The sequence below is a fragment of the Colossoma macropomum genome, unplaced genomic scaffold, assembly GCF_904425465.1.
Source record: "Colossoma macropomum unplaced genomic scaffold, Colossoma_macropomum, whole genome shotgun sequence".
Taxonomy (NCBI): domain Eukaryota; kingdom Metazoa; phylum Chordata; class Actinopteri; order Characiformes; family Serrasalmidae; genus Colossoma; species Colossoma macropomum.
Window position 1 is genome coordinate 27,867,646 of NW_023494795.1, and position 18,133 is coordinate 27,885,778.

Consider the following 18,133-nt stretch of genomic DNA (forward strand, 5'->3'; position numbering starts at 1 on the left):
AATGTTGGCTGTGCTTCGGACCCCTTCCATAAGCACCCACGTGTCAAACACAAGGCCCGCGGGCCAAGTCAGGCCACGACACAGTCCTATTCAGCCTGCAAAATTATTTTAATTTTCTATTCTTGTTAGCTCGTTTCACCCTGACATGCACTACAGTCCCCAGCATGCACTGCAACACAGTGCGTGTTCTGAACCCCTTCCCCCAACAAGAATCTATGAGTCAGCGGTTACACAAAAAGAAAAGATGCCTGGTGTCTAGTTCAAGCAAACAGGGAGTTTATTTTTACTTAGAATTAGTTTTGAACAAGTATTCAGTGCCTATTTTGCTGTTGTAGTTTTGGCATATTTTGAATAAACAACGCCCAGTTGACAGAATGTTGAGTAAAAATGATATAAAAACACAGCTGGCCCACAGATTTGCTGAGATTTTTTAATATGGCCTCTTTAGTGGTCAAGAAAGTGCGTGTGAATTATCCACGACTGTCATCACACCATCAATATGATGATGATTTTACACCTGAGACCTAAACATCGCGCTGGATCTTCTTTTTGAATCTGTACATGTGACTTTAATAAGTAAAGTCAAATGATGTGGTGAGAAAAACTCGACACCTGACACCAACCAGAAACCTCTGACTTTTTATTGCAGGCTTTAGAGCAGGGATGTCAAACCAGTAAAAAAGGCCATATTGAAAAAACTCATCAAATCCGTGGGCCAGAGAAAAAAAAAGTTTTTATTTAATTTTTAATTAATGTTGTGCTGTAACTCGAACTGGCCGCTGTTTATTCAAAATATGCAAAAACTTCAACAGTAAAGTATAGACACTTGTAGTAGACCTTGAAATGTTACATAGACACTTGAAATATTTAAAACTGAAATGTACCCAGGTGCTCAGTCTTTTAAACCTACTTTTTTGACAACTGGCATCTTCTTTGCTGCAAGTTCATTAATAATTGGGCAAAATTTCTGAGCTGCTGAGCTGACGTTAAGTAATTATATTGGCTGAACTGCTGCTGAAATGCATCTGGTTATATGACTGGTGTGGAATTGTGTAGAATTGAGGTGTAACTGCTGTCCCATATACTGTTGTTGGGGTAGGAGAGTCTGAGCACATTATGTTGCAGTGCAAGCTGGGGACTGAAGTGCAGCGCATTGTGAAACAAGCTAATAATGATAGAAAAATAAAATACTTTTGGTATTTTAACCATGGGCCTTGTGTTTGACACATGGGCTTTAGAGAGTGACTTGCAGAAGTGTATGCACACCATAATTTAGTGACCTTTTATTCCTCCAAGTAATACTTCTTTCAATTTTAACCAAAAGGTCTGCCATAGTGCAGCTTTAAAACAGAAAGCTAGCAAATGCAACTAACTGCAAACTGTCTCACTGCCTTGCGCCATGGAGGGAGCACAGGACCAGGACAGTCTTAAATACTGCATGTTCATTTCAATGGGATTTGCTCAGTGGCATATGTACTCCCAGAGAAACCTTCTTCTACCACCAAAATTTGAGCCAATGACATGAGTGGTAAACTTTGCATAAGTGACTGCTTTAGGAAAACAAAGAATTGAAGAATAAAGAATGCTGACTGGCTGATGGCATCACTGTAAAAATGGTATTCAGCATGGGTAGGAGAATCATGCTCTGTGCTCATGCATGAGTAATGATAAAAAAGCCAAGAGACAAGAAAAAATAAATTGCTTTTTTCATGTTTTAAGTGTCCCCCAAAACTATTTTCCTCTGGGGAAAAAAAAATTTGTATAATAAAACAAAGACTGAAATACTGTTTAGAAAACAAAAAAGTCAGAAAAAGATTATGTCTAAACAAAGTCTACGGTAAACCATGCCGTTATTAATCTATCAGAATTTACAGTTGTATGCAAAAGTCTGTGCATCCCTGCCCAAATGACATTTTGCAGATTTTTTTTTTTTTAAGTGAAAATAAGTTACAGAAGGCACTTCCATGCATTTTAATGCATGACTACTGTTTATTTGCTCAATTTAACATGTTGGGGAATTAACTACAACAAAAAATGCAGCCTGTGCAAAAGTTATAGTACATGTTACATTTTATACTTTTCTGATATGTTAAACTCAAGTAAAAAAATGCTCACCAAAATCTGTTGAAAAAAGCCATATTTAAAGTTTATTTCCTGTATAGAACGAGCTACTTTCATTTAGAAGTTCAACAAAACATGTAATTTTACTGGTAATGTTTGCTTACAACTGTATACCATTTAGCCAGCAGCAACACTTGACTAGCCAAACCCCAGCCCCCTGCTTTTTGCTGCTGTAAGTGAACGGCTAGACTTTTTCTCTATCAAGAGGAGCACAAAACCTCATCTAATATCAGAATGGAATACCTTAATCATTTTATCAAAAACACCTCAAACACAAGGACACTCTGTGTCATTCATGCTCAGCACCGCTTTTGTGAAGTCCCTAAAGCTACTTTAGAATTGCACCCCCTTGTGGAGAAGCCTGCCCAGCACAAGTGAGTGAGTAACAAGCCAGGTCCATGAGATGCTTCACATGTTTAACAAAAAGAAAATTATACTGGTAATTACCGTTATAGTTTCATCATCCCAGTGGTAATGAAGCAATACTCAAAAAGAGATAGCAGCAGGGTGCGCACTGGAGCCCAATCTCATCCTTACACGGCAATTACTCTGAGAAGTTATTACAGAGTTAGCTAGGGGCCTAAGTGAATCAGAACTATGACTGAATTAACGGGTGAGTCACTGAGCGGAGGAACTTCAGCGGAGGAGCGGTTGCGATTAGTTGTTTACATTGGTGAGCCATTAGTTATGAAAGTACAGCAATAAGGCAGTGACGGACATATGCGGGGATTGCATCTGACTCAGGAGAATGCTGGCTACAGCTGGCACAAAGCACAGCTGAGATTCAAACCTCAATCTGCACTGCAGGATGCAACACTGTGCTCATAAGCAAGACCTTTTCTGCAGATTATTACTGTGTAGGACTCATTACAACTACACCACTAACCCATCTTAATAACTAAATAAAAGCAGTATTATTCCAGGGCTCCATCCAACAGATGCAGTTCATCAGATTGTTAAAGACTGCATAATGTAACATAATAGGTCGTAACTGACTTTGAAGGCCCAGACTTTTGCTTTTGATTTGTCATAATAAATCCCCTCAAAGAACAAATCATCCTGTGACAAAAGGAAGACTGTTCAAAGAAAGATTTGAGTCTGTAGCAAATCCACACCAAACTCAATTATAAGCTGGAAAGTAGAAAATAGGTGTATCTGAGAAGCATTTTAAGACTGTGATTATCCTGAAGTGCCATAAATAAGCCTTGCGCTCCATTAATTCACTCCCAAATTCATGCAAAAAAAGTCTTTAAAAAGGCCCAGAGTCTCTTCCTAAGTCAAGAAGAACACAGGCTGTATGGATGCGTGCTCATATGTGTGCAAAACACACTTCACTACAGGCTGACCTGCTACTGCACTCATCTCATTGACCTTTCAGAGACACCATGTGAGCGCCTCTGGGAGAGAGAGAGAGGGCGAGAGACACACACACACTGCTCTTTATGTTTATGTTGGCTGCTATGAATTGATGTGAATTTTGTATGGATCTAACGTCGTCAGCACAAAGCACATAGAGGAACTACACTGAGAGAGGCTGTGCACTGTTTACTAACACAGTTCACCGTTTCATAACTGAGCACCGAGTGCAGTAGGAGACCTGAGAGGCCAGGATGCTTTTCCATCATTTAATTATGATTATATCAACTAATTAGTTACAAAGGTTTCTTTAATGACCTGCAGTAATGTGTAAAAATATCTCTGTAGATTTCTTGGGAAAACTAAAAGCAAGTCTCCTGAAAAGAATGGAAAGTGAAATAAAGGTGAAGCATGGACACATCACATACTGAAAATATAGCATTTATTTGTTGAAACCTTTGTGTCATTTTCTGTTAAAGATATGTTTTCTGCTTTTTCCACCTGATGGTGAATAAAGGATAACTTAACCCTTAAGGGTCATTTTGACTGGAAATTAAACAAATGAAGAGTGGAACATACTACATGCATGGATTTTCCTTGCTGAATTACTATCCTGGAATAGGGCAAGAGAGTATTAGTGCCTGATATATCAGCAGGCCATACATAATTCGCCTATAAATTAGAAAATGTAATTATTATTGGTCCAATTGAAATTATGGCTGACAATAACATGTGACTTGGCACCCTATTTTGTTTTTGGACACACACACAACTTAATCATGTTCAGACTTAAAATGTGAGGAAGTCTTCAAATGGTTTCAGTAGAGGACAGTCCCACAAACCAGACGCCTATCCATTCTGCCCAGTCTGGTGCATTTTATTCCTTAATGTGGCCAAGAACTGCATACCCCAAAAGAACAGGGTTGCTTGGCTAACATGCAAATTAACCAAACACAGACTGTTGTTTTTTTAAATCTCAAAACACAGCTGCAAACAAATAAAACTTGCGTGCAACTAACTAGTATTTGCAATAGCAAACTTGTCAGTGGATCTCACTTTAAAAGCTTCAAAGAAAACCTAATCACTTTTTTGTCGGGTTAGTGACTATATTTTGCTCTAAAAAGTGCATGTTTGCATGACACACAGGGTTGTGAGATAAAACCCACTGAACACAAACGTGGATAGCCAATCCTGGTTGTTGTGGCTAGCTTAATGTACAATAGATATCAGACGTTCCACATGTGTGTGGGAACTGCAGTTTGCAACAAATCTTGAACCATAATGTGGCACAAAAACATGCCAATGACTTTTAATACCACCAGTTGGATGAAAACACCTTATCACACAGTGCTGGTGGATGCTATGTGAAACAGGGCTGTAGGATAAATCGTATTTTTATCATCACCGCGATATGAGTTTTCATAATAAACACACCGTTAGAGCGGGCAACTTCACCACTCGGCCGAACAGCAACTACAAAATACACACTCAGAGATCATAAATTGTTGCCCATAACTCAGTTTTAATGGAGGTTCAACTCAAAACAGCTGCAGCAAAAGGGAAAACAGCTCAGGCTCTGCTGTTTTGCTGCAAGCCAGCTGGGCTACTGAAGCTCACTACGTCACGTCCTCCAAAGTCCTTCAAAATAAGACCAACTAAGAACACAGTGCCTAAAGAGATCAGTTAGATTTGCATTTACACATCCAAAAAAATGTCCATCCAACCAGAGACACATCATTTTAATAGTAATTTGTCACTTCTCATACTGTCATCGTGACATCAGACAGCTTTACTGAACATTGTAGTTTGTCAATGTTGTGCAACCCTAACATGAGATATGCTTGTTTAAACGTTCATTTTCTTAATAAAACACAGTTTGTTTCTTTTCTAGCTTATAAAACAGATTTTTGACCAATACAAAGAAGTACATTTTATTTATTTAATTTTTTTGATTGATGTAGTTGTATTGGGAGAAATTATAATTGGTGCATCAAGACAGAGAATGAATTGCTACACCATTAACTCTAATGTAAAGGCTCTATGCCATGTCCAAGCCAGGAGCCATTACGGGCCTTTATTTTTAGGAGCATATTCAGTATGGAAGTGTGAGGTAGAGAGACAGCGTGAGGAAAAAAAATTAAGTAACAGACTTACGTTGTCCCCACTGTCCACTGTTGGGGTTCAGATAGTTGGGGTACAGCCCTTGTGGCTTGTCCAAGCGATTCAGCACCTTTCGGATGTTCATGACCTGTGAAAGAAGACAAAAAGAAGCTTCCAGTTTAATAGATGCCACGGCTCAGTGCATCAGCTCCAGTGAAAGGTGCAGTAAACTCAGAACTTGCTTGAAATGCAAGAGATGTTTTCTGGTGGAGATTGCACTCATCAATCTATAGAGTCCAGGTCACTTTCACAGTTAAGTACAGCCTCATTCAGGGTTTTGTAATGGTATCATCTATCAGCGTCTGCACTGGAGCAGGTCAGGCCTGGTCCTGGATGAGGCTAGGGACTGTGTTCTGGGCTTTGGGAGGGGGAGGACGTCAGCAAAGAGAGCACCAGAGTGATGGTTTATCTAAAGAACAGTGACCCTGAACAACTGCAGAAACTGAATATTCCCATCGATCTATAACTGTGAGCTCTACTATCATAGTGTTCACAGAGTGTCTAGTTAAAAAGGCAGTTCTGAAAAATCTATTACACACAGTTTTCTCTCTTTCTGTAAATGTAGTAGATCAGCCAAGATATGTTCGGCATCTGAGATCTGCTTCTTTAGTTTTGCATTATCATGTTAATGTAGCTAGTACTGCAATGGAAGCCAAGTTTCAAAAAAAGCCAAAAAAGTGTCAAATCGTATCGAGTTACTAAGTGATCTCAAATAGGCTGACACTGTATGACCTACTGTTTACAACAAAAATGGACAGAAGTACCTTATGTTGCAAAAAAACTGTACTAGCAGCCATCTAAAAGGACTTTTGTGCATACTTGTGTCATACATTGTCATAAATCACACTGCTAATTGGTGGGGTATAAGCTTCCAATATTTGTTAGCTACATCAGCTTTGTAGATCCACAGCAAAACATTAGAAGCAAACTCAAACACCGGACATATCTTTGCGAGGAATGTCCCAATGTGGCCCAATGCAGAGGCTCCCAAACCCCCCAACGGCCCACAACATTTTACCACTCAGATCATTTAAAGTGCAAATAAATATAATGCAATAATCAATACAACCTGCCAATTTTGCTTGATTTTAATAATATAATGGCACACAAATACTAAATAATAACCTAAAATTTCTAACTCATCTAATGTTTTAGCTGATGTCATGTGGCAGCTACCAAGGGACAGATAACATGCTGAAGAAATGTTGCAAAAGGAGGTCTGGCTCAGTTCAATATATTTAGATGCATATTTGTTTAACGTCCAATTTGACAACACTGCTTTCTCTGTGCACCTTAAGAAGCCCAACTCAATGTTATCATTTGAACTTTCTGTGAGGAGCAAAGGATCTTTGTCACCTGAAGACTCTTTCTGTCAGAGTGCGATAAGGCTTCATATTCACCGCTGTATTTTATGCTTCAGTTTGCACTTAATGATGTACCCACAGGTTGAAAACCACTGATCTAGTGGATCAGGTTCAAAGCCGATGCAGGCATATTATCCAAAACCTGCAGCAGTGAGGAGCATCAAAAGGCTAATAAGTGGTCTGAATGTTTGTGTTTAAAACAACTACTTGAAAAAGGAAATGAAAACTTAATGTAAAACCTCATATGTGCAGTGTGCATTGACTGTGTAAGCCAGCTGCCTTTTGTCAAAATATGGGACCGTAAAATGTGAGCAAGTGGCTATTACACCTCGAGCTTTGTTTTTGCCACCAGAAGAATGTACATTACACTTCCCACCACGCTTTTACTTGTGAGTTGTGATAGTTTAAAATGAAACTATCGTTGGAAAGGTTCTGTTCTACTGGCGGCTGTGCCGCACTGCTATTGGTTTAAAACTGCAGTTAAAAGTAACAGCATGTTTAAAATTGAGAGAAAAAAGCCGACTTTTTAAAGCACACTGTAAAGTAGCATGAAATTGCAGTGTATTTATGTCACAATAAAATGTGCATTTTACCCTAATTGTGTTGTATATTATCTTTGAAAACAAAAAGATCGGAGGTTAGTATCGGCTGACGCTCAAGAAAGCTTAAAGCACTGAGATAGGGAAACACAAAACTGGATCTAGACATTCATATTCTTGGATGACAGGGTAGACAGAAAATTGCGCACTTTGTGTGGTAGCACCTTTCTGTGGAGCAGTGTCCATAAGGCTACACAACACTCACACCTCTTTCATGACAACTGACAAACCTACACAGACATGTGTAAAGGGTTATTCCAACAAGAGGCAGTTGCCCTAACAGGTACTGAGGTCAAGTGACACTGAAACTGACAACAGTAGCCTTTGTGACTACTGACACTTGTTGGAATAACCCTTTATGTCAAGCTGCTCTTTAGTAAAGTGTTACTGTTTGTTTTTATGCCAAACAATCACTTTAAGGCAAAAATGTACTAGAAGGAAATGTAGCCAAAGCTCTCACCTTCTCAGCAAACACAGGCTTCCCAGACAGTCTGCTCAGGTGTATGAACTCCAAATGCAGTGTGCCGTACTCCGCCAAAATACTGCTGCCTCCAGACGCCCACGGCCAGTTCCTGCCTATACCACTGTAGAGGGAAAACACACACAAACAACGCTGTTAGTTTTGAACAAGCCCTTTTTGATGACGGTTCATGAAACAGTCTCTCCTTCGCTGAGGGTGTAATGCACAAGCCTAAGTGCCACTTTGCTCAGTATCCTGTTCCTCTCAGTCTCTGACAAGTGATGATTAATGTCTGAGCACAATCCATCCCAGCATCAATCACCGCACAACCTTGGAGCTAACATCTCCCTCTTCCGTGTTATTGACTTCAACCGGTCATGTCATATATTCTCTCTCTGACAAGAAGTGCATCTGCTAAATCTGAAACTGATTGTTGACTTCAGCTGACCTCTGACCGCTCAACGAGGCCACCAGGACACCCTGCTTCATGACCTGATGCAACTACCATGACAACATCGTTAAGCAAACAGCTCTTACTGGACCTCTGAAAGACAAATTACTGCTTGTCTCCCGCTAATGATGCATAATAAAAGCTTAGCGAAAGAGTGCAGCTATTCACTAAAAGTTTCACAGCTTCATTTTGACAGACCGGAGGGGCAGCGAGGGGTTTTGTCATTAAGAACGTAAATCAGTCAAAATAATACTGGGTTCTAAGAGCACCCCCAGGACACATTACACAAAGAACTGGCGGCTCAATCCTGAAATTAATACATGGCAGTGAGAGAGAGAGAGAGAGCGCGCGAGAGAGAGACACAGTATTCTACACTGTACTTTAAAACTTTGCTTTCTACTCTGCTTTTTTTGGCTTTCTACTTTGCTTTTTTATTATAGTTTTTTTGTCACTTTCTTTGAAGGCTACCTATGATGGCACTTCATAACACATGTACAGGCATTGAATAACATTTATAAAGCAATCCTTGAATATTAACGACCGTAATTGCAAGATGACATAAGATCTTTAATGAGGTAAACGGCACTGTACTGTTATAAGGGGTCTTACTCTAAGTGACAGACATTTAGCACATTTATAATACTGTAATTAAGCATCATTTCCAAGTAAGGGAACTTTCCTGGGGCCTAGATAATGGCCACATTTTTTAGGTTCCAACTCTGTTTTTCATGTCTGCAGTCACACTGTCTAGCATAATAGAACTTGTCCATCAAAGTAATATAACAAAATATCTATAATATCCCAACACACTGTTGATACCTGAGCAAACAATATGTATGAAAATTATCACTTAAGTATTCAGGCATCAAAATACTCCATAGAACTGATATATGGTGTTGGTGCTCCTATCCAGGCTCCTACCTTACACGTGCTGCTACATGTGAAGGATGCTTCATAACACTGTTATAAATGGACTACATATCTTTAGACCTACCTTGGACCAACAATGTCATTTACTTCATAAAACGTCTTGTAAGATTGTCATCTTGCAATTACTGTTGCAAATGCCCAAGTATTGCTTTACAAATGTTCTTCGTCAATGCATATGCATTTGTTATATAGTTCCTATGTAGGCTGACGTCTAAAAAAGTGTTACTGAATTGTCTTGCTGTTATTGTTCAATTACATAAGAGAAAAATACCTGCAAATGTCTTGTATACAAAACAGCAGTGTGCTAATCCTTTGGGTGCATTTAGCTTCAGTGCTCAGTTTCATGCTCAGTGTCTTTCTTAATATAGTGCCCTCCATATAATTTGGGATAAAGCATCCTTTTTTTCATTTACAGGCACCATAATGCTTGGGACATAGGGCTTCACAGGTGTTTGTGATCACTCAGGTTTGTTTAATTGATTTATTTCACATTTACAGCATTTAGCAGATGCTGTTATCCAGAGCGACTTACAAAAGTGCTTTGTTGTCTACACAGGGAATGTATATTTGCTAGTACAAACAGCTTAGAGAAAAAGCTACTCCAGAGCTCAGATATTGCCAGAAACAAAAGTCTATGTTGATATCTAGAAAAAAGAAACAGAATTAGACATGTTTGTCAACACGAGAACCACAGTTGTGCTAATGAAAGTCAGATAAACAAATAAAAAGCTGAGAAACAAGACATCAGCCAAACATTAGGCACTCCAAAATCAATAGTTTGGAACATCATTAAGAAGGAAGAGAGAATTGGTGTACTTAGAAATAATTAAGGGACTGGGAGGCCAAGCATGACAATATGGCCAGGTTACAATTTGCTAAAAAGTACTTAAAACAAACTGCAGAGTTTTGTACAAAAGGTCTTGTGGACATATGAGACCAAGATTAACTTGTATCAGAGCTATGGCAAGAGCCAAGTGTGGAGGTGAAAAAGGAACTGCTCAAAATCCAAAGCATATCAGCTTTTCTGTAGACCGCAGGGTTGGGGTGTTATAGCTCACTGATCACTAATGACGTAACTGCTGATGGCAGTAGAAAAGATATGTAGAAACGTCTCATGAGCTCAAGTTCAGGAAAAAGCCACAGGACTTTTGAAATGCTGAAGAACACACTTTATAGGTCTAGCCACCGAAACAAGCAGGAGCTGAAGACTACTGTAGTACATGCCTCACCAAAGAAGACAGTCAACATCTGGTGAGGTCTATGAGTTGCAGACTTCAAGCTGTACATACCACTGCTATGTTTCAAACATTATGGTGCCTTGAAATGGTGGGTCAATGTATAAAAAGTGCTGTAATTTCTACATGGTAAAACAAAATTGTATAAAAAAATGCCCTTTATTAAAATCTGAGAATGTGAACTTTAACTACATGTGAATTTTTTGAGTGCACATAAAGATGCATTTTTTTTTTTTATCTTAAACATTATGGAGGGTACTGTGTAAAGAGCAGGTTTTGTAAATAATTATGACAAAACTTATTATTAAAAGCACATACTATAACATATTTAAACACTGAAAGATCCTGAGAGCTGACATTACAACAAGGGGATAAAACGTGTGAGCTTTGGCTTTCCCACGCTAGCACTGTAAGAAATATGAACACGTTATTGTCTTCCTCAAACTTCTTTAGCCCTTAATATGTTACGGTACTGCAAACTGACAAAGAGAACATGCTATTTTTATTCTAAGCCTGCTGAAAAGATGAGTGTCAAACATTTGATGGTCAATGTAGATGGTCTCATGCTATTGGCTCTGCATATCAACTTGTGTACAATCCAGCAGAGTAGACTTCCACACACACACAAAACATATGCAAACAGTGCTCTGTGGGCCGTCACCACTGCCAGCATTTATTCCGCTGGGCTGATCAGCCTGCAGCTACGCTGCTCTGCCTCCAGTAGGCTTGATGTCTGTGGACTATAGAGCTCATACGTGTGGCGGTGGTGGGGGAGCACCAAAAACAGGAGCATGGCTGAGAATAACAATGCCTTGCTTTACAGACACGGATATCTACATGCTGTGCCAAACCAATTTGTTCTTGCATTACAAAGCTGATTAATCTGTGCCACACAAATTTGCAAATGGCAAAAAAACAAACAAAAAGAAAGCAATCAAACAAACAACTGCATCGCTTTGGGAAAACAATGCAGTTCAGGAAAACGCTGTGATCTGCTGAAAGCTTAAAGCAGATTATGGCCAGGCAAACTGTGAGAAAGTCAGCGCTGTGAGTTTGCAGGTGTGTCTGCAGGGTGGAGGATGCACGAATCGTAATTTTCTTATTTTCACATCAGGATGAGAAAAGCTGAAATTGTCAGATGGACAGACAAACAATACAGAGGCCTAAACAAAACAAAAAGCAGTCTTCTAGGCCTTGGCAACAAAACAATAACGATAATTAAAATCAAGCATGTTTTAATATTGACACACATTTGAGGTATTTATGAAAATCATTCTCAATCCATTCCTCAGTCCGGTATTATCTAAAAAGGCTTGAACTTTGAACAGCTACTGCTTTAGCACACCAGGTGGCGCTGCACATCCTATACTCATCAAATGAAGAGGGAGAATAAGTCTAGCTGTTCACTCACAGCAGCACAAACCAGCAGGACAGTTGAAGACCAAAGAAAAAAAATCTCAGAACAAGAGGAGATTGTGGGGTCCCAGATGTTGAGGTCTGAGTATAGGGGTGTACAGTCCATTATTCTTAAAACACAAGCAACTTTTTTTGCTTGATTTGAAAATTTTCTTTTCTCAGTAAGGGCTACTTGACAGCTACATATACTTTCAGACTCACAGCGCTGATGGACAGTGGAAGGATGGACAAACACCTGTGGATTTTTTTCAGATCTGAAGCAAGAATGGAGCTTAATTTTTTCCTCTCAAATATGAAAGCTTTAAGTGCTGGTTATCTGATGTGGCAGTGTTTGTAGTCTACCAGGTCTTGTACTGATTTTAGAAATCCCATTTTTTTAAAACTGAATAACTATAAACTTACTAGTTCTCCACTGACATTTTTGACTATAAATTTAATATATGAAGGATGGTCTGAATTTCGTACAGCACTGTATAAGATATTTGCCCATAGTGTCCAGCCATTACCCAAACCCCAACTGCTATGATTCAGTGACTTTTTCCCACAGACAAGATCAGGCTGATCTGCTGCTTGTGCACAAGCTAAGACAGTGTCTAAGCTTTTTCAGAAGCCAGAGGAGTACGAGAGGCACCTTGGCATTAGTCTCCGTGAGTCTGGGCTGGCAGAGCCTGAAGCTGCCACTGAATAATGTGCAGCGCTGCTTCATAACAAAGTGTCTGACAGAGATCTGAGAAAACTCCAGCAGCTTCTGGAATTAATGACGGCAGCTAGCATGATGTACACACTCCTGCACTGAGCCAAACTCTGCATCACCAGTTAAATACCCACGCCTTCATGCTCTGTTTTAGCCAACAAGGGCTCTATCCTCTTCTCTTCCACTCTCAGCCTGAGAAAAGAGGGCGTCTGAGGCTCAGGAAGCCTGGCTTCCCGCACATTTCAGAAAAACTACAAATGGTTAATGGATAGGTACATCTTCCTCTCAAAAATACCGACCTGCAGAAAACAATAAGGTCCCAAGTTTCACTCGCTGTGCACTATAAAATCACCAACAGAGGCAGGCCATGCTTGGTCACAGCCAGTTGAGCATGTTGTTGGTGAAAAAATTTGATAAAACGGTAGAGGACTGCTTCAAGTGGTGTGGAAAGCATTAATGGCTCTTGTAATTAGGCCACTCGGATCATAAGCAAATTACTCCAAGGCCTTCACCAGATTAGACTGATTACACAAAACAGAACATGAACTCAAAATGCACAAAAGCTCCACAGTCATTTTTCTTCTTCGGTTTTTGTGGTTTGGAGAATCAAGTTATACTCTAGAGCTCAAATCTTCAAATGTTGTTGTGGTGTCACAAACCTTATTTTGGCATTAAAAAGTGAGAGTTACAATTTACTATTAAAGCCACAACAGATCTTTTGCACCCATTATATGATGAAAAGAAGAGGTCACTGCTATTTTATACTTTTGCCTCACTGCATATGCTTTTATGGTAGCTGACCTCTCAAAGCACAAAACATTAGCCGGTCAAATTTTGGCTTATGTTTGCCCTCCTGAAATTTTGAATGGTTATGACAAAATAATTACTTATTTTGTTGATATTTAGAAGTGGTATGCAGAAATTATGGCTCAAAACAATGATGTATTATCTTAAAACGATATTTTCAAACTAATAGTAGTAACGCATGGGCATAAGAAAAGGGATTATTATTTCAGCATAAGTTATTATTTCCAAGTCAAAACATTGAGAAAACAAACCATTTTGAGCAATTATGACCAAACTATTTTTTCCTTCTTCCTGGCACAAACTGGCTTCTATACTAAAAGAACACTGGTCATATGCTAAAATGTTAATTTTCATGAAAGCTGTTACTAGAGAACCTGCTAAATTGGCCACCCCACCAGCGCAAATTGTCTGTTGATTGTCGGTAATTAGCGCAATTAGATGCATGTCAAGTTCTCATACGAAGGAATAAGTTCCCATCTTTCTTTCATTAGAAGCTGAAGAGGAACTCCTCACATTTGTGGAGTAACCAGAAAAGAGGAGTTAATGTCTCACAATGGGGGTTAAAATTGCAGCCGCTCTCTCACCATTCCTGTTTTCTTGCATGCTTCAAAAGCTCCATCAGCAGAATCCCGCAGACTACCCAACCTTACAATACTGGAATGGCTAGAACAGTTTTGAATGCTTGTTAAAGCTGCTTAGCACACAGTTTATTTCCAAAAGAAAACAATGTGGCAGCAGCATACAGCATGACGCCTATTCTCAACTCCATTAGGAAGCTGACTTCTTGAACTAAGCATGAATATCACAGCTAGGTGCAGGCATCAAGCCATTATAGTGAGAGGCGTGCATTATATGAAAGACCCATTTAACCACTGCTATAGAAATCCGCTTTGCTCCAAATGCATGTTGCCTAAGTAGAGTGTCTATTCCCCCCTCCCTACACTTCTAACGCCTCTCTGCTGCCACTTGGGTGACACAGCATTGCACTTATAATGACTAGGTCTGTTCCCTTTCAAATGCAGATACAGACTAGCTAATAGGCAATTTGTTGCATCTGAAAGATGGTACCACTCTGTTGCTATGGCGTCAAAGCCAGAGTCACATATTCATTTTTAAAGATTTGAGAGGCTGATGTTCTGCTCATCATCCAACCCTAAATGAAGCTCTGCTGAAATAAACCCAGCCTTGATTATGGGAAGACCAGTGACGAGGACAGCAAATTAATTCAAACCTAGTGTATAACTAAACTACATGAAATTAACTGCAATAATACTCCAGCTCTTGTTCATGTGCGCTCAGGCTAATGTTACAGGAAAAGGAATTAAAACAGATTAACGGTTTTTCCTTTCATTTTGGGAAGCTTTGTGATGAGGGATATCAAAGCAAGCATGGAAGCCAAGATAGCTTGCACTTTATCAGAAGACTCCAGAGATGGGAAAGCACGTCTGTTTCTCTCGCACAGTTTCATGAATGGCTGGAGATTGCTCAGACTTCTTTGCTGCTGGATAAAAGATCTTCAACAATAACTTTATGCAGCAGGATTTTAGCTCTCGCTTCTAACCCCAGTTTGAGCTTCCAAACTTCTAACAATATAACAAAACTTTACCCAGGGATTTGCATTGGATTATTCACAATCCAGTGCTTATCATGAAGTGGAGATGTCGGGGTGCAATACTTCCTCAGCAGCCTAAACAGGGGCGAAGGAGATCTTTGAGCTAGCTCTACAGTCTCAGCCTCTGATACACCAGTCACAATGTTGCGTAAAATGACTGATCCTGGAACGTGTCATACAACGACGATATAAGCGTTGATTTGGGTGAAAATGATGCATCTTCAAGCTTCACTTTGCATATCAGTCAAATGGCCCATCAAAGTCGGCCGCTCTCAGCTATGTTAAGCGATGAAAACACCACAATACCAAGAAATCTGGTTTGTGAAACTCCCAGATGTAGAAGGCACTGGGAAGAACTACATCAGCCAAAAGCAACAGAATCATTTGATCATAATATCTCATCGTCCCTGCATTACCTCAACTTGACCTTACTCACCAACCCCAAGTCCAACTCCCACTCCACACACCAAGCAATAAGATGGGTCCAGTTTAATTCAAGTGAAGCAAGTTAAGCTGAGCTATGTCAGGCCCCAGCAGTATGGTAAATCTAATTCTGGAATCCTTTATCTGCCTTACAAAGACCCAATAAAAGGCTGCAGGAGGGGATGTTGGCAGAAGATAAGCCACTGAAGAAAATGACCCTCCAAGAAATAGTTCCACAGAACAGAGGGAAGGATATCTCAACAGCAGCAGAGTTCAGCGATGACTGGATGGTGTGAAGATAAGGGGTTAAATGTGGAAGATGAAGAAGAACAGGAAAGGGAGAGAAAACTTCCTGCTTCAACGCTTCCTCACTGTCTCTGTATGAAGCTTCACAAACACACAAAAAACCCCAGAAATGCTGCAGGCTGCTTGACTTTTAATGGGAATAAAGTGCAGCAAAGGCGTTTATGTTTATGCATGAGGAAAACTTTTCCCCTCACTGAACAGTTAACTAGTACCAACAGTGGAATTTGTTGAACTTTCTGCTATATCTCAAAGTGTCAAAGTAAAGTTGCCGTAACTTTTAGTGGTGCTCTTTTAAGAGCAGGTGACGCACTTTTAGAAAGAGGGTAAATAGACATGGACTCTGCTGCCTGCCAGACGAGTGGACCTACTGATGCAAGGACAGCAGAGGAGAGGCAGGACATTTGTTCAGCAAAACATTGATGGTTAGAAACAAATGGACAGAGAGAGGATGAGACAGAACAAATTCAACGTTTCAAAATACGACAAAAATTTCACTGAACTTGCTTTTACTAACATGCCACTTCCTTTTTGGAATGTCAGCAGACTGAGCACTGATCTACACAATTTATGTCGGCTTCCTTCCACCCCTTACATCAACAAACTGTTTCCGAACACCAGCCTCCTTCCAACAAATGATTTCCAAACACTAGCTAGTTGCTGGCTTCACGTTCTTCAGGGTGGTGTGCAATTCCACCTTAACACTTTAGTATTCATTCTCAAGCATTCTGTGTATTCATGTGTATGCTAGGGATCACACAGGCCAGTCGACTATTAAATCCACTAGTTGGCTCTGTGGGCAACAGTTCACTAAATGAGGACAGTGCCTGAAATAATACTGGGTAGGCCTCTCAGACACAGCTTTAGAATGGTCTAAATCAATAAATGCATAGACAGTTTGGCTTCACTGGGAAATCAATCTTAAAACAAAAATGTCACATTTCTTGTGGAGTCCCACGAGGTTCAGTTTTAGGGCCTTTGTGTTTTTCTTTGTACATGTTACCTCTAGGTGATGTCATTAAGCAGCATAATAATGTTCATAGCTATGCTGATGACACACAATCATACATTTCCATTCCTTCTGATGATCAAGACTCTGTTGACAGACATACCAGCAGTGTGTCAGATATTTCCCAGTGGATATCACAAAATTTTCTACAACTAAATCCCAAAAAAACAGAAATACTGATCCTTGGTTCTCAAACTCAAAGAAAAATGCTTTATAAAAAAACTCAGCTTTTTAGCTTGGTACACCAAACCTGAAGTACACAACCTAGGTGTGATCTTAGACTCATGTAAACACAGTCACTACATTTTTTTTTATCATTTCAGAAATATCACAAAAGTTCTGCCATTTCTCTCAAAATGACGCAGAGAAACTTGTTCATGAATGTTACAAGCAGAGTTGATCACTGTAACGCTCTTCTTACTGGACTTCCTAAGAAAACAATACATCCTTTACAACTCATACAAAAGGCGGCAGCACAGATCCTAACAAAAACAAAAAACAGATTCCATTTCGAAAGAACAGCACTGGCTGCCTGTATCTCAGGATAGATTTTAAAGTTCTGCTGCTAGCTTTTTAAAGCTTTAAATGACCTTAAAGCACCACTTACATCACAGAACTTGTCTGTGTTATTTATGTTCTAGCATGTGATCTTAGGTCTGCAGATAGTGGCCTTCTGCAAATACCTTCAGTAATATACAGAAAACGTGGAGAAACTTTCAGTTATTCTGCTTCTGTGGAACTGTGGAACTCAATTCACCTTTTATTAGACAGTCAAGCTCAGTTCTTACTTTTAAGTGTTCATACTTACTTTAAGTGTCTAACTTAGTGTTAAACAAAAATGCTTTATTTCTTTGGTATTTATATTTTTAATGTATTCTGTCATTGTCTTGATATGATTTTGAATTGATACTGATAGTTTCTTATTAGTGTTAAGCTTTATCACCTGTCTGTAAATCCACTAGTATGAAGTGTTCTATACATAAAATATATTATTTTTATATTATTATCATATACAGCAGTGATAAAAACTGCAGTGAACAGACAGGAGAAAACAGTTAATCTGCTAAACACAAGGCCCAAAGTACTTCATTAGTGTGGAAAAACTACACAAAATGAACCCAATTCCACAGCAAGCTGAGTAAGACTGTGGTGAAATACAGGCTCGTAAGTCAGAATGGGCAGGTTCCAAAATG

At 39.5% G+C, this 18,133-nt stretch overlaps 1 protein-coding gene across 1 annotated transcript in view; it reads right to left on the reverse strand.

Moving 5' to 3' along the window:
• Positions 1-18,133, reverse strand: part of man1a1 (mannosidase, alpha, class 1A, member 1) — a 172,546-nt gene that overhangs the window by 26,768 nt on the left and 127,645 nt on the right. The window contains exons 6-7 of the mRNA XM_036582092.1: positions 8,061-8,184; positions 5,632-5,725 (exon numbers count right to left, since the gene is read on the reverse strand). Coding sequence (XP_036437985.1) covers positions 5,632-5,725; positions 8,061-8,184 — 218 coding nt within the window. The remainder of the gene's footprint in view (positions 1-5,631; positions 5,726-8,060; positions 8,185-18,133) is intronic.